General features: G+C 39.9%; 1 protein-coding gene across 1 annotated transcript; it reads right to left on the bottom strand.

Moving 5' to 3' along the window:
* Positions 1–3,278: 3,278 nt before the first annotated feature.
* si:dkey-177p2.6 (SERTA domain-containing protein) lies at positions 3,279–15,377 on the bottom strand. The gene is made up of 2 exons (XM_007258191.4): positions 14,848–15,377; positions 3,279–7,582 (listed from the first exon to the last, which is right to left on the bottom strand). The coding sequence occupies exons 1-2, from the start codon at positions 15,000–15,002 to the stop codon at positions 6,865–6,867; spliced, it is 873 nt and encodes a 290-aa protein (XP_007258253.2). The 5' UTR covers positions 15,003–15,377; the 3' UTR covers positions 3,279–6,864.
* Between the last annotated feature and the right edge of the window lie 154 nt (positions 15,378–15,531).

Raw genomic sequence — 15,531 nt, 5'->3', positions numbered from 1 at the left:
TACATAGTTAGCGCTCACGGTTAAGAAAAAGGGCTTGTTGTTTGTCGAGATCATAGACTGTGTATAGCTGGACAGAGCATCGTCTCTTAAAAGTGAAGCCACCACAGGTCGGGCGCCCCCTGCTGTTCGGTTGCAGAAAGCTGTGTAACCCCACCTATCCATATATGTTTCAATGGCAAAACAAACCATTTTCAAACACGTTTTTTCCAAAATACTGTAATTCTACCTACTTTATTTAAATGCAACAGCTAGTATAACCTCTGCTTATATTGTCAAATTGTTATATCCCCACAGAATTGTTTTTTTTTTTTTCAGCTCTATTCAAAAAGGTGTGGTTATTGTAAAAGGGTTGGTTTACACCTACCTGGGGTGGGACCAATGGCTGTATGGGTGGGACCATAGACTGTGTATAGCTCTGTGGAGGCAGCCCTCAGGGGCGGGTTTATTTAAATGAGTAGGCTGCTCTTCACAGTCTTTCTCCCTCCTCTAGTCTCTACTGCGCAGACTCGGGTATCAGGGTCGCCAACATGGCGGAAGATTTTGGCTTCATTTTCATTGAATGAATGGGAACAGCGACATGGCGTCCATCTTTTTTACAGTCTCTCGTCGAGATTATGGATGAAGACGAAGCTGAACTAGGCTAATGTGGACCATTAGCTCAGAGATCTTTCCTGCAGAAACCTGAGCAGAAATTGTTAGATGCTTTTCTGAGAGCGAGACGTTTTGGAGGTGTCTGCTCCTTCTACGGGAGGTCCGTGCAGAAACCCACCAGCCCCTCAACAGCAGGTAACGTTACTGCCATCCAGTTAACTAATAGCTTGTTTATATACATTTAGCTATTTAGCATGTAAAGTCCAGAGTTCATTAAGACTGAATAAAACGTGATTTAAGTGGATACTGAAACACAGGCGCTGTTTGGTTGATAAACCGTTCAGTTTGGAAGTTAGAAGGCTTGCTGGATAGCTAGCTTCATCTAGTTAGCTAGCGTTAGCTGGTTAGCTAGCATTGGCTAGCCATGGTAAGATAGCTAGATACGTAACTAACGCTAGCTATGTTATTTTTTAACTGTCAGCTTATCTAGACTTTCTAGTATTGCTGCTAACAGAAGGATTCTCACGCTTCAGCGCCGCTAGCCACTGCTAAAGAACAGCTGTCAACTTAAGAGGCAAGATATGATAGTGAAAGTGAATCTTTCGCTCATTCTTCACCCTATAAAATTTTACTACACCCAGTATTACTACACCCAGGGGCAATAAAAAAATGGCCCGCTTTGCATCGATTTTTGGTTTGACTTTTAGGATCCATTGAGGAACTAGTGTAGGCTCATAGTTTATGTAAGTTAAGCATACGAGAACCAACCTTGTGATGTCACTTTCAGCGCTGGGACAAGATGGCGCTACACTTACTTCAAAAACGACATTTAGATTGCTTATTTTAATTCAGTTTCACTGACAGCTGTTAAACTTAGAATAATTGTTAAGTAATAAGTGAAAATACATCTTGTGAATTATACTAAATACTTGAAGTGTTTCATGTCCACTTTAAACTAAGTTAAGTAAACAAAACTGTAATAAAAAATGACTTCCTTTTAAAGTCAAACGAGTTCTGGATGTTAATCTACAGATTTATCTCCTGAAAACTGTTTACTTGGGTTAGTAAAGTTCTTTAGTTTATTTACAGTAAGCTTTGATTCCCTAATTTCTCCAGCACTAAGATGAGTGCCGCAGCATTAGCATTAGTGGCTAACTGCTAACCAGCGTTACACTGAGGAACCCTGAGTGTTCCTGTAAGCCAGGGCAATATTAGCTAGTGGTTAACAGAAGGCTACAGGCTGATTATACTCACCTCTGAACAAGGAAATAGCGGTTAGCAGCTAATGCTAATACAGCTCCAGTCCTGGTGGTGAAGAACTGAACTGAAACTTTTTTAAAATGCTGCATTTCAGCTGAGCGGCTTTACTGCTCCCTACAACCTAAGGAGCACTGATGATGATTTTAAGCGCGCCTTTTAGTGCGAAAATTACAGTTCACTGGCCAGGGTTTGACCTCAGTCACAAGAACACTCATCATAATCATGGCTGGTGTGGACATTGGTAGATTTTCCCCTGAAGTAACACATTATGATCCATTAACTGTACATCCTGCTATCCCAAGACTTTTGAAATGCTGTGTAGAAGGCGTTACACAAGTGCTTAAGTGATACATAAGCATTTTGTCCCCTAAAAATTAGAAAATTAGTTTGAATCATTGTCTGTCCCAGTCAAATATGTATGTGGTAGAGATTACATGGAACATTGAGTTTTCCTTAAAGCAATAGAGAGAAATGAAAGCACAGATTAAAAACAGTCAGTCAGTGGAGTTAACAGCAGTAGACACCTACTACTATGTGTTCCTGAATAATGAATAATCCAGAACAGACAGTATTTGAAAAGTGTGCTGTGAGCAGCCTTTAGAAGTAGACCGAGCCTGGCACAGTATTCTGTTCAATTCTACAAGACTTCGCTACAATGTCACGATAAATGCTTTTATATAAACAATAACAAAGCTACATACACATAAATATATAATCCCCTCATTCTAATTAGTAAAATCAGCTTTTGATAAATGCACATACAACTGGAGTGAGACACTTTGGTGTAACCACACAAGAGCCCAAGATAACAATTATCAGCTATAGTGGTACAAAGTGCCATAGCATTAAGCTGTGTAGCAGTGGCACTCCATAGGGGCCCTGGTGGCTCAAAACTAAGAGCACCAAGTTATCAATGACCGTTTTATGGGTCTGATCGGTTGCCATTATTGAGCCACTGAGCAAGGTCCATAACCCTTACTGTGTGTGTGTGTGTGTGTGTGTGTGTGTGTCACTGCAGGGATGAATTGAAGGCAGAGGCCACATTTGGATATTGTGTCAAAAAACAGTAATGTTTACAAAAAAGTACAAAATTAAATTAAATAAAAAAATTATAGTAATCTCACTTAGATGTGGAGCAACGAATGCTACAAGACCCTTGAAAAAGATGATCTTTTGGTAAGTGGTAAGTTTGAGGTAGAAATCTGAACTGTACCTTTCTGGATTAAGAAGACACTTTCTTTGGACTTTGCAACACTGCCCTGAAAGCACATATGGGGAAAAAGGAGGCGTGGCAGAAGGGACTGGCTAAATATGTATTTATAAGTATTTGTTATGGTCTGAAATGCTCGTGCTCTACTTAGACATCTAGTGGCTAAAAGGAACATATACAGAAGCATTAATTACAGAAAATACCAAACACACAAAGCTTCATCTTATTTCAGTTTTTATTCCGACATACTGACCTGCTACAGTAGCATTGCATAGAATATGACTGATGCAAAAAAGAGGCTTCATTATTTACACAACAGAAAGCTACAAACCAAGCTACAGACCAGACTGAGCAAAGAGTCTGAAAACAATGCATTTTGGGCTGCAGAGTCTTCAGTCCATTATTTAAAAATGTATTCATATAAACTTAAACATATTGGTATTATTTGCAAATAGGTCAGACAGCGCTTCATGTTCATATTGCACTTGGGACAAAAGTGACATTTGAGGTTTTTCCATTTTACAATTTCATTAGGATAATTTATTAAACTTTGCTAAAATGGCCAACTATAAATATGACAAATGGTTAAAGCTAATCATTTGATGCTTTTTAAAATAACCATGTTGAGAATACTTAATTAAACATAACTCTTTCACTCAGGATGTTTTTTCATATACTCTTTTTAAAGGAACTTTTTGTGCAGTTGGTGCTTTACTATGGATCTTCAAAAGGCAGTTCAATAGTGAAGCTCTGCTTTTTACATGTGCTATGATGGTACTGAGTAGTTTCCCAGCTCTCTGAATAAATGAAAATCAGGCAGCTGTTTGTTGTTGATACCAAATAAAATCCTGAAAACAGCGACCTTAAACCACTCCTTAAAACAGAGAGGATAGAGTCTTGAGCAAATGGGGAAATGGGGGAAAAAAATGCTAATAATATTTCACTGACAGTACACCAGTAAGGCCAACACGCTTCCTTTTAACCTAAATGCAGTCAGTCATTTCAGTGTGAAAACAGTGTAAGGAGCTGCCAGATTAACTGCCTGGTCCAAGGAAGAATATCAGACTAAAATACACGTTAAAAGGATCCCCCACAGTCATTCAAATGAACACATTTTCATACTTTTACAAATACTTTCAATAATAAAAAAATCTCTTCATAATCTGAATAAACTATTTACACACATTATGTAATTATTATTTAAAAGAGGTGTTAAAAGAGGTGAAGCAGACATCCTGCTACGTGACAAACTAATTGTCCTGGAGCGAGACCAAAACCTACAGTTTTCCACTCTTAAATAAATGTAATAAATTATCTCACAATCTTTGGTCATCAGACCAAGAAATTAAAATAGAAACTCACGTGGAAAAAAAAGAAATACAAATATATATATAGTTATATGCTCAAAACGAACAAAAACAAAACAAAAACATAAGCTTACAAAGCTATACACTTTGATACAGAGCTCTCACCATCAAACAGAAACCACTTGTAAAAGACAGAAAAAAGGTGTCTTGGTGTGATTAAACAAGTCTCTGGTTTATTGTCTTCTTTTACCCCATCTCAAAGCAAATTACCATAAAACCCAGTGTAAACTTCATCAGGGGTCAAATTTCTCTGTGGCTCTGCCTGCTGTCTCCTGAGGGGGGTGGGGAGGATGTTTGCCAGCCTGAGTTAAAGGAAGAGATGGGAGGGGACAAAATCCATCACAGACTACTGCTAGGTAATTACCAGTCTCTATCTCTGTTTTTGCCACACCCAATTGTTAAAAATCTAACATGAATTTTCTGTAATAGTTAAAAAAAAAAAAAAATCCTAAACTCTTAACCCCATAACGCTAGTTTTTAGCCAGCTATTGCTGGGTTTTATTTGGTACTTAAGAAAAGATTTTGAGACAAATGTATTTTTTGGGTAAGCATCAAAACATATGGATATTTCTTGAAGTATATGTCTTGGTAGTACAAGTGAGAGTCCTGAGAAGGGAAGGCGCTTTACTTGGAGCAGCTTGTGACTCCTCCCCTAACTAATGGTCATTGGCTGGGAGGAGAATGGAGGCCTTGGGGCCCTTTTTGGGGGGTGGGGTTTGGCACTGACACACACACAAATGTGTACAGGCACACACACACACATACCAGCTGTTGTTGTGAAACTCTCAATGTGGCCTTTTCCACAAGCAAGAGCCTCCGCGTGACAGGAGCTTCGAGCTTTAACCCCCTCCTAATCTCTCTCTCTCTCTCTCTCTCTCTCTCTCTCTCCTATGCTCTTTCCCCTCCCCCTCTACCATCTCCCCTCTCAGTACAAACACTATGCTTATTACACAGGATTCCTCCTTGCTGTAGTCTAAGGTTAGTAAAACTGACCCTTTTAGGCAGGGATGCACCAGTACCTGACATGCACCAAATTGTTTAAAATCTTGCATCCAGCAATTATGAATCCATTCAATAAAACCAGCATCTAGTATCAGATTGGTGAATCCTTACTTTTATACAGAAAGCTCGAAGCACGCATGTTGGGTCCAGCAACCATGAAAATGAAAGCATTTTAACACAGACCATTAGAGACCAGTGCAGCAGGCCTTAAACTGTCTCATACTTCATGTCAAGCAGTAAAGTCAAAAGCAAAGGGATTTGGATACAGCCCCATGTCTGAGGATACAAGGTTGGACATTCTGTCTCGGTCATCTTGACCACAAGATCCACAATCATGTTTGAATGAGAGTCACTGGTCATCTTTGTGCCAGAGGAAACATTTTAAGGGCTGCAAGTAGACGTGTAAAACATCTGAGGACATGGCTTCTTCAGAAGACAAATAAATACTACTTAAGAGTGAAAAAGAAAAGCACAATCAGCATAGAAAATAGACTGAAATAGTGGGATTAGAGAAACAGGTTCAGGCAAGTCGATGTGTGGGTCCACAGTGTGCACTTCCACCAACGCCAGTCTTCGTCCTCCATTGTAGGCACTAAGTTTATATGAGGGGTTCAATAGCGTCTGACAATCACAGGAGTAGAAAGAAGTTAAACAGGAGAAAATACAACTTCAAAAAAAGAAAGGACATTATTCCTTCCCGTTAAAGATCCAACAAAGTGAGAGAAAATGCAAAAAACTGAAAGGAACTATTGAAAGATGCCTTTTCAGATACTTTGGACTGACACTTTCTCTCTCCTAGGGGAAGGTAGGCGAAGGTCCTTCACAGGTCGAGACGGATATAGACCATTATCAGTTTTTTTTTCCCCAAATGGTATTGAAAAACAACTACTGAAAGACAGCTGTAACAATGACTATACAGAGAGAGAGAGAAAGAGAGCTTGCGCTTGATTTTTCGAGAGGTAGTGTGTGAGTGTTAAGTGTGCACGTTATGATCCACTGTAAGGACAGTAAAAGTAATGCTTGAGAAAAATTTGTGGGGTTGGTTCACAAACATAAAAGCCTTTTCAAAATGCTTTTGTGTGTCCACATAATCCACATAGCTTTTTATCTTCAAAATCCATTGAAAAGGGCAATCCAGTATAAATAAGTCTCAATGGTAATACTTTGCCTCAATAATTGAAGTCCCTGCATATAATTCTTAGTTTGCTTAAATATGAAAGATGGCTGCCAAAGCTTGACCACCTAGTCAGAATAATGTGCATTTATCCTACAGTAAGTATGTGTCATGCAAGTCTTTTTCCTCTTATAAATATATCAGTTCTTTGTACAAAAATAAATAAAAAAAAATTTCTTCTCAAATGAAAGAGTTCATTATTCAGATTCCCATGAAAACACTGATGGCTATCTGAGAGAGGATTGCATGTGTAAAGTGGTTCAGGAGCGCACAAGGATCTCCATAATGTGGTCCAAGTCATTAAGGTCAGAGAGGCAGAGCTGCAAGGTGTTTGGGGTGCAGCTTGAAAAGTTCTTGAGACCTTCATCTCCTGTCCCAGAGGCTGCACTAGTGCCTCGTGTGGCAGGGATTGCTAGCACAGAGATATCAGACGAATCATACATAGATGTGTCAATGTCTTCAAAGATGTCATCCAGAGCCAAGTCTGTCAAATAGCTGGTGGAATTAGTGATCTCAAATGAGCCAAACAGTAAATCTGATTGCCTCCCATCAACCTCGTTGGAGAGGGATGTATACAGTGGTTTGCTTTCAACACAGTCTAACTGGGCCTCGCCATCCTCACTTGTTGCCAGGGAAGCAGATGGGGACAGTGATCCATTAAGGAGCGGAGGGCAGTCTAAAGACACAGGCGGCAGCTCGGGGATGTGGCGTGGGGTGGCGGCAGGAAGGAGCGTAGGGGCAGGTGGAGCTGGAGGCAAGCAGTTTCTCCCCTCCAGTCTCATCTCCTGCTGGATCTGCCGAAGGGTGTTTGCCAGCAGGACTGAGCGGTGAAGGCTGGGTTCAGCGCGGCGCTGGCAGCTCTGCAGTTTGTCCAGGCACAGGTCCAGCACCAGCTGCCGCTGCTGGGGGTACGGAAGGCCCAGCACAGGGTCCTCGCAGTCACTTAATTTGCGTTTTACTCCACGGCCCAGCATGTACCTTCAGTGGGGGGAAAAAAGAGAAATGTGGTTGGTCACACAATATATTACAACTTTACACAAAGTTCACAAAAGTAAACTTTAATACAAGAGAATAAAGAGAGATCCCCCCATCCTGTTTTTTATGCTGGAAGCTTCCTTATCAATCACAGACCCAGATGACAAGCTGTGCACCAAAAAAAATTGTTCTGACCCAGTTAATTAGCCATCACAATTTTGCCACCTATTAAATTTCTGTTCTTGGATATTGTTTCTGCTTTTAACACATCAACCTAAATAACTGACAGTTCACTTGCTGCCTAATATATAAATTTCACCCACTGACAGGTGTTAGTGGAACTATATTAATCAATATTTTGGAGTTCACTTGTCAGTTGTGGCTCATCAAGGTGTATACATTTTTTCATATCTTATTTCCTCAAATCCTTCTAGTTTAGCTTATCTACACAATAAACATAGTTACATATAACTGATGAATGTTTAGTTATACTCACTGTTATTGTTTGGCCCTAGTTAATTAGTTGATTAAATGACAAATTGATTGCACCATGTGTACCTTACTTGGAAGAAGAGTTTAATATTCTTTAGATCATGGAAAACTGATTAATCATATTTATATTGGCAAATGTTTCATTGCACTGGCATTGTTACAATGATCCACACATCATTAGCCAGTTGCTTTGCCTACAGAGATCATGTTTGGAGGGAGTGTAAATGGTATAGGTTGTCCATCCCTCTCTGCGCTCTCCCTCTCTAGTGTGGGTGGCTCAGCCTCCTCCATCCATCCATCATGCTGTTGCATGCAGAAAGACATCCCCCGCAGCTTTGGCCGCAGACTGCTCCATTTTACTGCAGAGAGCACAGGAAGCCACGGGAGCCCAGATGAGACCTTTTCTTTGTGCTCATCAGCAAGACGGATACGTTTCACTACTTATGTGCTCTGGGATACTGTTATATTAGGTGATCTAATATTCTGATGTTGGTTGGTTTGAGCTCAGCTGTAAATGAGATCGCTACTAAAACACCAATCAATCATATTTACCAAACAAAAAAATATTTTTTTTCTGGAAAAATAATGCATCATTCACAATTAATGTTTTAAAACGTAAAAACACCCTACATCTTAAGAAGATGGTAATTTTATAAGAAGAGAAAATAGTTATTTGTTTTATTCCCAATATTTTTTGGCAATTTTTATTGCTCTATTCATCAAGAACTGTTGACAAACTGGGCATTTGTTGAAGTAGACTATCGGGCTGAACATCAGTCTTTAGCAATTCTCAAGAGTATCACGTCAAAGCTAGTTATTATATAACCATCCATGACCGCAGTGTGCATCTGGCTTATTCCTGTTTAAATCTATAGGTGCCTTACCTCCCTACAAAGAAGTCACAAGGCTCTGTAAAAGCAACTATATTTCTTTATCTCCTGTATTCCTGCACATTTGAATTCCAGGAAGAACACACAGCAAACTTGGAAAAGGAGCTGCACAGTCTGCAGCTCGTCTCTGTCAGCAACAGCAAGCTATAAATGGAACAGGGGCACACTGAACACCAAGTCTCCTGCAAAACAACACATTCCAATGGTTTTACAGTGGAAAGAGGAGCTAAAAACCATTAAAAACATGGAGGGGAAAAGTGTTTTGTTTGTTGCGTGCAAAAACTATAGCTGTTTTTTTTTTTCCCAGCCATTGCTTCGTTATATGAAAAAGCACCTGGATTTTCTTGTCTTGGTTCAAACAAACCTGTGACTCCAACACAGGTGTGGATGCTGCTTGGCCCCTCAAGGTAGTAACTGTGAAACCGTGATTTAAATTGGCCCTCCGTCATTAGACTGGCCTCTTTGGTCCGCTTGCCATGGCAACGGCGACGGATGAGAGGCTGAGGCTTGAGTGGCACACAGAGTCTGCTCCCCTCTCTCTCAAAAATAAAAAAATAAATACTGACAGGACCATCAAAGTGAGAATAATACAATGGTAGCTGGAGAAGAGGCTGCAGCGCAACAGAATACACCTCACTTCAGCACAGATTCATATGATCTATCTCCAGAAGCTACTGCTTTTCATTCAATTTTCAGATTATTTTACAAATGGCCTTAACATTTGTAAAATAATCTAAAAATCGAATAAAAAGCAGTAGATGTAGTAGGGTGCATACTACACAATGTGCACAGGCTACATTCACCTGAAGAGGCATGGCAACAAGTGAGCTAGGACAATTTCCAAAAAAGTCTTAGGAAAAAAGTGGTGTGTCCAACACATACCAAACTGGAGCTTGAAAAACATACTGTTTTTTGATTGCATTTTGGTGTTATTTTGTGCAGAAAATGAAGAAAGAGGAGAGGAAATAAAAAACCAGGAGACTCTTAACTTCACAGCCCTGTAGACCACACCCAATTTCCAGAGTTTATTCAGAATACCAATGGCCAAAACCAGCACACAGCAGAAATCTGGCAGGAGTTACAGCATTAGTGAGAAGAAGCCCCAAATTAGATGCATGAATGAAGAAACCCTGCAAAATTGTTTATTGTTTAACTAAGGGCGTGTAGTTCGTTTCTTCAGTCTGGATCAGTTGATGAGTTTGTTTAGTTGGAGCGTTTTCTCCCTTTGTTTGGATGGTTTCCAAAGGCATAAACCTAAACGCACCAATAAACCATGCGAGCAAGCTATGTCCTCTGATTGGTCAGAACTGTCTGGCATGGAAGTAAATATATATATATATATATATATATATATATATATATATATATATATATATATATATATATATATATATATATATATATATACGAAAAAAGTAAATACAGCGAGAAGATTCTGTGTTCCAGCGCATTTACCTGTGCTGTAAAAGCACAGTGTTAAACTGCTATACTAAAGTGTTAAACTGAAAGCTGCGCGTTCAAACACAGTGTTTGTCTGTGCAGCGCAGATGTAATCATAATAAACCGTGTCATGTGACTGAGCAGTGAACGCAGCACAGACAGCGTGTGCATGGACACACTGTGGTAGCTGTGGTAATTAGTGTTATCAAGCTAATATATACGTTTAAACTGCACCTTATCAGCATTTCAGTTAAAATAAAAGGAGTATATTTGATAGCTGGGTCGGATCGAGACCGGATCACGTTCTCACCACAAGCGAATCGCTCCAGAGTTCGTTTGGAACCAGACTAAGACCACAACCTTTAGCTGGTCTCGGTCCGGTTCTTTTGATCCGAACCCGAGTGCGATTACTGTTTTCACACCTGTTTAATCGAACCATACTATGGGTACAAATTAACCAGAATTTGTTTTAACCGGATCAAATAGTGCTGGTGTGAAAACGCCCTAACATTCATTAGGGCTGGATACAATTGATCATTAACATATATTTCAGTATACATTCTTTACAGCATTCATTGTTGACTTTTGGTTCAGGCCACAAAACAAATAACTTTGTACGTACAGACATCCATTGTGGGAATCCGGTATAGATTTGTTCTGGTTTACACTGATCATACTGCTGTTCACTGTTCTCCTTATGAAACTGTACACTACATTAGAAAATGTTTTAAAAGGTTACGCATCTGTGACTGAAGTTCATAGACAAGAAAAAGCACATTGCTGAACAATAACTCATAACTAGTAGATCATAAATGTTTGGCATTATTATATACTATACATTTATACAGGCTGCTATTACGAGTATGGTTGACCACTATAACAGACAAGGTGGATCTTTCTGATCACTGAAAGAGCTCAACTTAAACAGCACAAAGACTTGAAAATAAATAATACAACTTGATTTTTTTATTATTATTTTATTTACGGCTGTATTCCTTCCTTCGTGTGCTGTTGCAAAGTGCAATAATAGACAATAATCCCTGTTTAAATCTGGTCACTTCATGTGATAAGTATCTAGTTTGTATTAGATTTTGTATTGTACATTTACACTTGACTTGCACTGGGACGGGTGTACTGGGATGAGTTTTGAAAGTTATATGCAATTTAGATTTGTGTAGGTGTTAAAAAGAGTCTCAGAAGGCATGATAATGCTTACACGCTATCCAAACAGGTACCATTGTATACATTTATTTCACATGATGTGGATACCATGATAAAAATAAGAGACAGCCTATAATTAACACTACTATATTATCAACAACAGCGCAGAACACTGACATAACCTGGTCACATCGTACCTTTCATGCTATTCAGAGAGGCAGGAAAAAAGCTATGGAAGAAACAACACAGCTCTTAAGTAAGAAACCAAAATCACCCACCATAACAAACCACTAGATTTACACCAAACATGCGGCTAAACACTATTGAGGTTAAGCTTGCGTGTACTAAGAGTTTTGTTTCTGTTGAAATTTAACAAAATTTAGAATTTGCTGAGTTTTGTCATGCCTTGAGGTCCACAGTCTTTAAGCTCTTTTTAACTCTTTACATTAAAAATTTTCATTCTTAATTTTCAGGTTCACTGCCATTCATACAGATGTTCTCTAAGCTCTAACATCATAAAAAAGGAAGCTGCCTTCACAGTCACACCCAAAATTTCTCCTATCTAAAGCAAAGCGCAGTTACACTGTCACTTATAACAGTGAGTGATTCTGTATCTATAGCTGGTAACTTTAGACTTGATGTTTTCTACACTTTTGATAAAAATACAGATATACAAAAATAACCTTCTAAGCAGTTTAGAAGTACACTAAAGGGAAGAATACAGTTGATTGTGCAAAAACATCATAGTAAAGACTACAAACAAACAAACCAAAGAAAAATACTAAGCCAGAAGTCAGAGAGGGAGTCAGAGAGAGCGAGAGAAAGGGGGGGAGGGGGGGGGGGGGGGGGAAGAGCGAAAGAGAGCGAGAGAAAGCGAGAATATATGGACAAAAAAAGGGGTAAGAGATAAATAAATAAACCAGTGCTGGGCAATGCACTGTCTTAATGGTGAGCAATGTAGCAAAAACATAACATACGATATAATACACAAACACCTTTGCATGAACACTAACTTACATGCTTCTCTGTCTATTAAGGTAATAACACACGTGTTTTTTTATTTTTTTTCAGAATAAATTAATTGGGTGGAGGTAAAGATTTGACTAATGATTCAAATTCATGATCTATTATAAACATTTAGCCTACTGCAATCCAGAAAAGCAGAACACGTAGATGATGCAGGGCTACTGTGTTCTTTTTTTGTCATATAATTGTAATGCATAACTTGAACTGTACGATATTTCAAAGTAACATTTACATTCCAATAGTTTTATTTTACTCTGCATTGTATGTTGCATTATTGTAAATGATTTAGAATATTACAAAATGTCTTTTAGCAGTCAACAGACGATGATTCAACATGTTAAATGAATAACAATGCGCTCTGTATATTCGTATCAGACCATTTTTTAAAGAAAAATTAGTATCGGCCAGAACAGATCGGAACAGATACTTGCTGTTGTATTTATTGTATGTCGAAAAAAGGACCAAGCAACTCTGGCCAAATTACTACAACTGGCCAAAATTGGCTGTGCTAATTTACAATGAATTGACTTAAGTCAATTTTATTACTTTTAAAGATGTGTGATTAGTCTTTCTGTAAGTGGCAGATATGTAGCTTACGTATGTTATACTGGATATCGGCATCGGCTCAAAATTCCTACATTGGTGATGACATCGCTGAAAAACACTATGCAGCTCTAGCTGTGATGCGCTGATATTTCCGCGCTGAAAAGGATAAAGGATACATGTGTGGGAGGGAAAGTCCAGGGAAAGCTTGAGTTGAGGAGGAAAAGAAATGAGCGCCGGGGATAGACTGGGTGGAGGAGTGAAGGAGTGGGCGGAGAAAAGTCTAGTAAAACCTGACTGATGAACCAATGGGCGGGCAGGACGGAGGGGCGGAAAGACTTAATTTGGGCAACACCAAAGCACGCCGAGCTGACTACTGAGTCACAGCGGCGAGGCAGGAGGTTAGTCACCTCGCCAGGGTGTATCAGAATCTGCTGCACAATTCTGGAAGATGCTGAGATGTATGGCTTAGTCCACAGAGGTTGGTCAACCGTATGACCTCAACAAGCAAAAAATGAGTAGCTTAGATAAAAGTACCTCTGGTGCACTACCCAGTTACTTTAACTCCTTACAAAATATCAAATTTAATTAAAAAAAACTTTATTTAGCTAATGGCAAACTAAGCTTAAATCTGATGCATGGAAAAAGCCTAAATCTAAGTCATTGAAAATAACTGTGGAAATAAACAGAAGAAAAAAAGAAGCGCCGTTGCTAAAGTGCTGCAGAGCAATGCTTTTGGAACCTCGGCTATTTAGTTAGCGAACTAGCGTTAACGTTAGCTAACTAAGGGGGAAAGTTAACGTAGTAGTGAAGAAACTCGTACAAACAATATGCAAGCAAACGAAAATCAATATTCTTTCACACACCTACCAGTAAAGTGGTGGTCACGTTTTTAAAGCCCCCGTTACCTACCGGAGGCTGTCAGATTGATCCTTATTACGCAACAGATCCAAGCACTAGCGGACAACTCTCTACAGCGACCCACGGCCGCGCTGCTACTGGAAAACACTGGCTGTTCACTCTGCGGTTCATTCTGCTCAAATCGTGCCTAAATGTGCCTCTCGACGTCCACGATTTGTACACAACAGATAAACATAACCAAGAGTAAACACGAGCCCGCTATCAGCTAAATAACTAGCTAGCCTTGTATGTTAGCAAGCTAGCTACACACAGGCTGTATCTGAAATGCAAACAACGCTGACTTGAGGTTTTAGTATAGTGGTAAATTGTCTATCTACATTGAAAGGGAAAATATACAAATATACGTGCTGATATTAACACAGTGTAACGTTACACTGTGAAACATATTTACACAGTAAAACAGAAGGCTAGATAACTTAACTTCGATTCAGACCAGACTGGGTGCCTTCCTGCCTGAGTAGGCAGCGTGTCTTACGTTTCAAATACACCCACAGCCTAGCTAGCTATTTAGCTAGCCTAGCTAGCGCAAGCTAAGCTAACCTAAAAGCTATGTTTCTTACAGCGGGACTAGGTTAGCTTAGCTTAGCTAACACAAGCTATAGAAGACCATTAAACACTGTTAGCTAGCTGTTTCGCTAACATACCGCTAGGTTAGCTAAGCTAACTGTTAAGTTTTTTTAAGGTTAAGTTACTCTCCTGAAGAAGCAGTTTTTTTTTTTAAGTTTCCGTTAAAACCGTTTTAAGGCTTTTTAACATTCAGACGTGTTTTTTTTTTTTTGTTGTTGTTGTTTTTACCTTGAAGAGGAAAGGGCATCTCCTTCGCCGGGCTCAACTTCATTCTTCAGCACAGCCACCGCGGAGTCCACATCCAGCCGACACATTGAAGCAGTGTGAAGCCCTCTTTTTCTTTTCATGGACGTCTCCAGTGGTACAACATCCCTTTGACCCATACCATAATGTTTGGCTAAGCCCAGCTCGGTGGTGTGCCCGCGCTGTACTGACTCAAACTCTGAACACTAAACACTGGACTGAGCGCTGCCCGTCGCCTCAGACACCCCGACTCACTGACTAAACTCTACCCCTAGAGAAGTCGGAGAAAGTACGGATTAATCTGCCCGGTGTCTTCGAGCGGTCGCTACATTCTCTCGCAGTATCAGATAACGGTGCCGCTGCTGGTTTAGTTTGGTCGCTAAATCGCGCATCCCCCCTTTAACCCGGAGTCTAAACATTATTTACAGCGGAAAACACGGTCGCTGAATTCGAAAACCGCGAGCGAGCGAAACTCTCGCTGGAGTGAAGAAGCTACGCGAACCCAGCTCAGCTGATTGACGGTCGTCAGCTGGGAAGGATTTCACTGGTCCAATCAGATCACGGGCCCGCCTAGTAACGGCATACAATTGACTGAGCCCCTTGATTCCTCCCGCCTTCTCGTGGCCGAGAGACGTCGCTGATTGGCCCAAACATATTTCAGACCCATCT

Source organism: Astyanax mexicanus, chromosome 1 (assembly GCF_023375975.1).
Source record: "Astyanax mexicanus isolate ESR-SI-001 chromosome 1, AstMex3_surface, whole genome shotgun sequence".
Taxonomy (NCBI): Eukaryota; Metazoa; Chordata; class Actinopteri; order Characiformes; family Acestrorhamphidae; genus Astyanax; species Astyanax mexicanus.
This window is presented reverse-complemented; position numbering and strand designations above follow the sequence as displayed.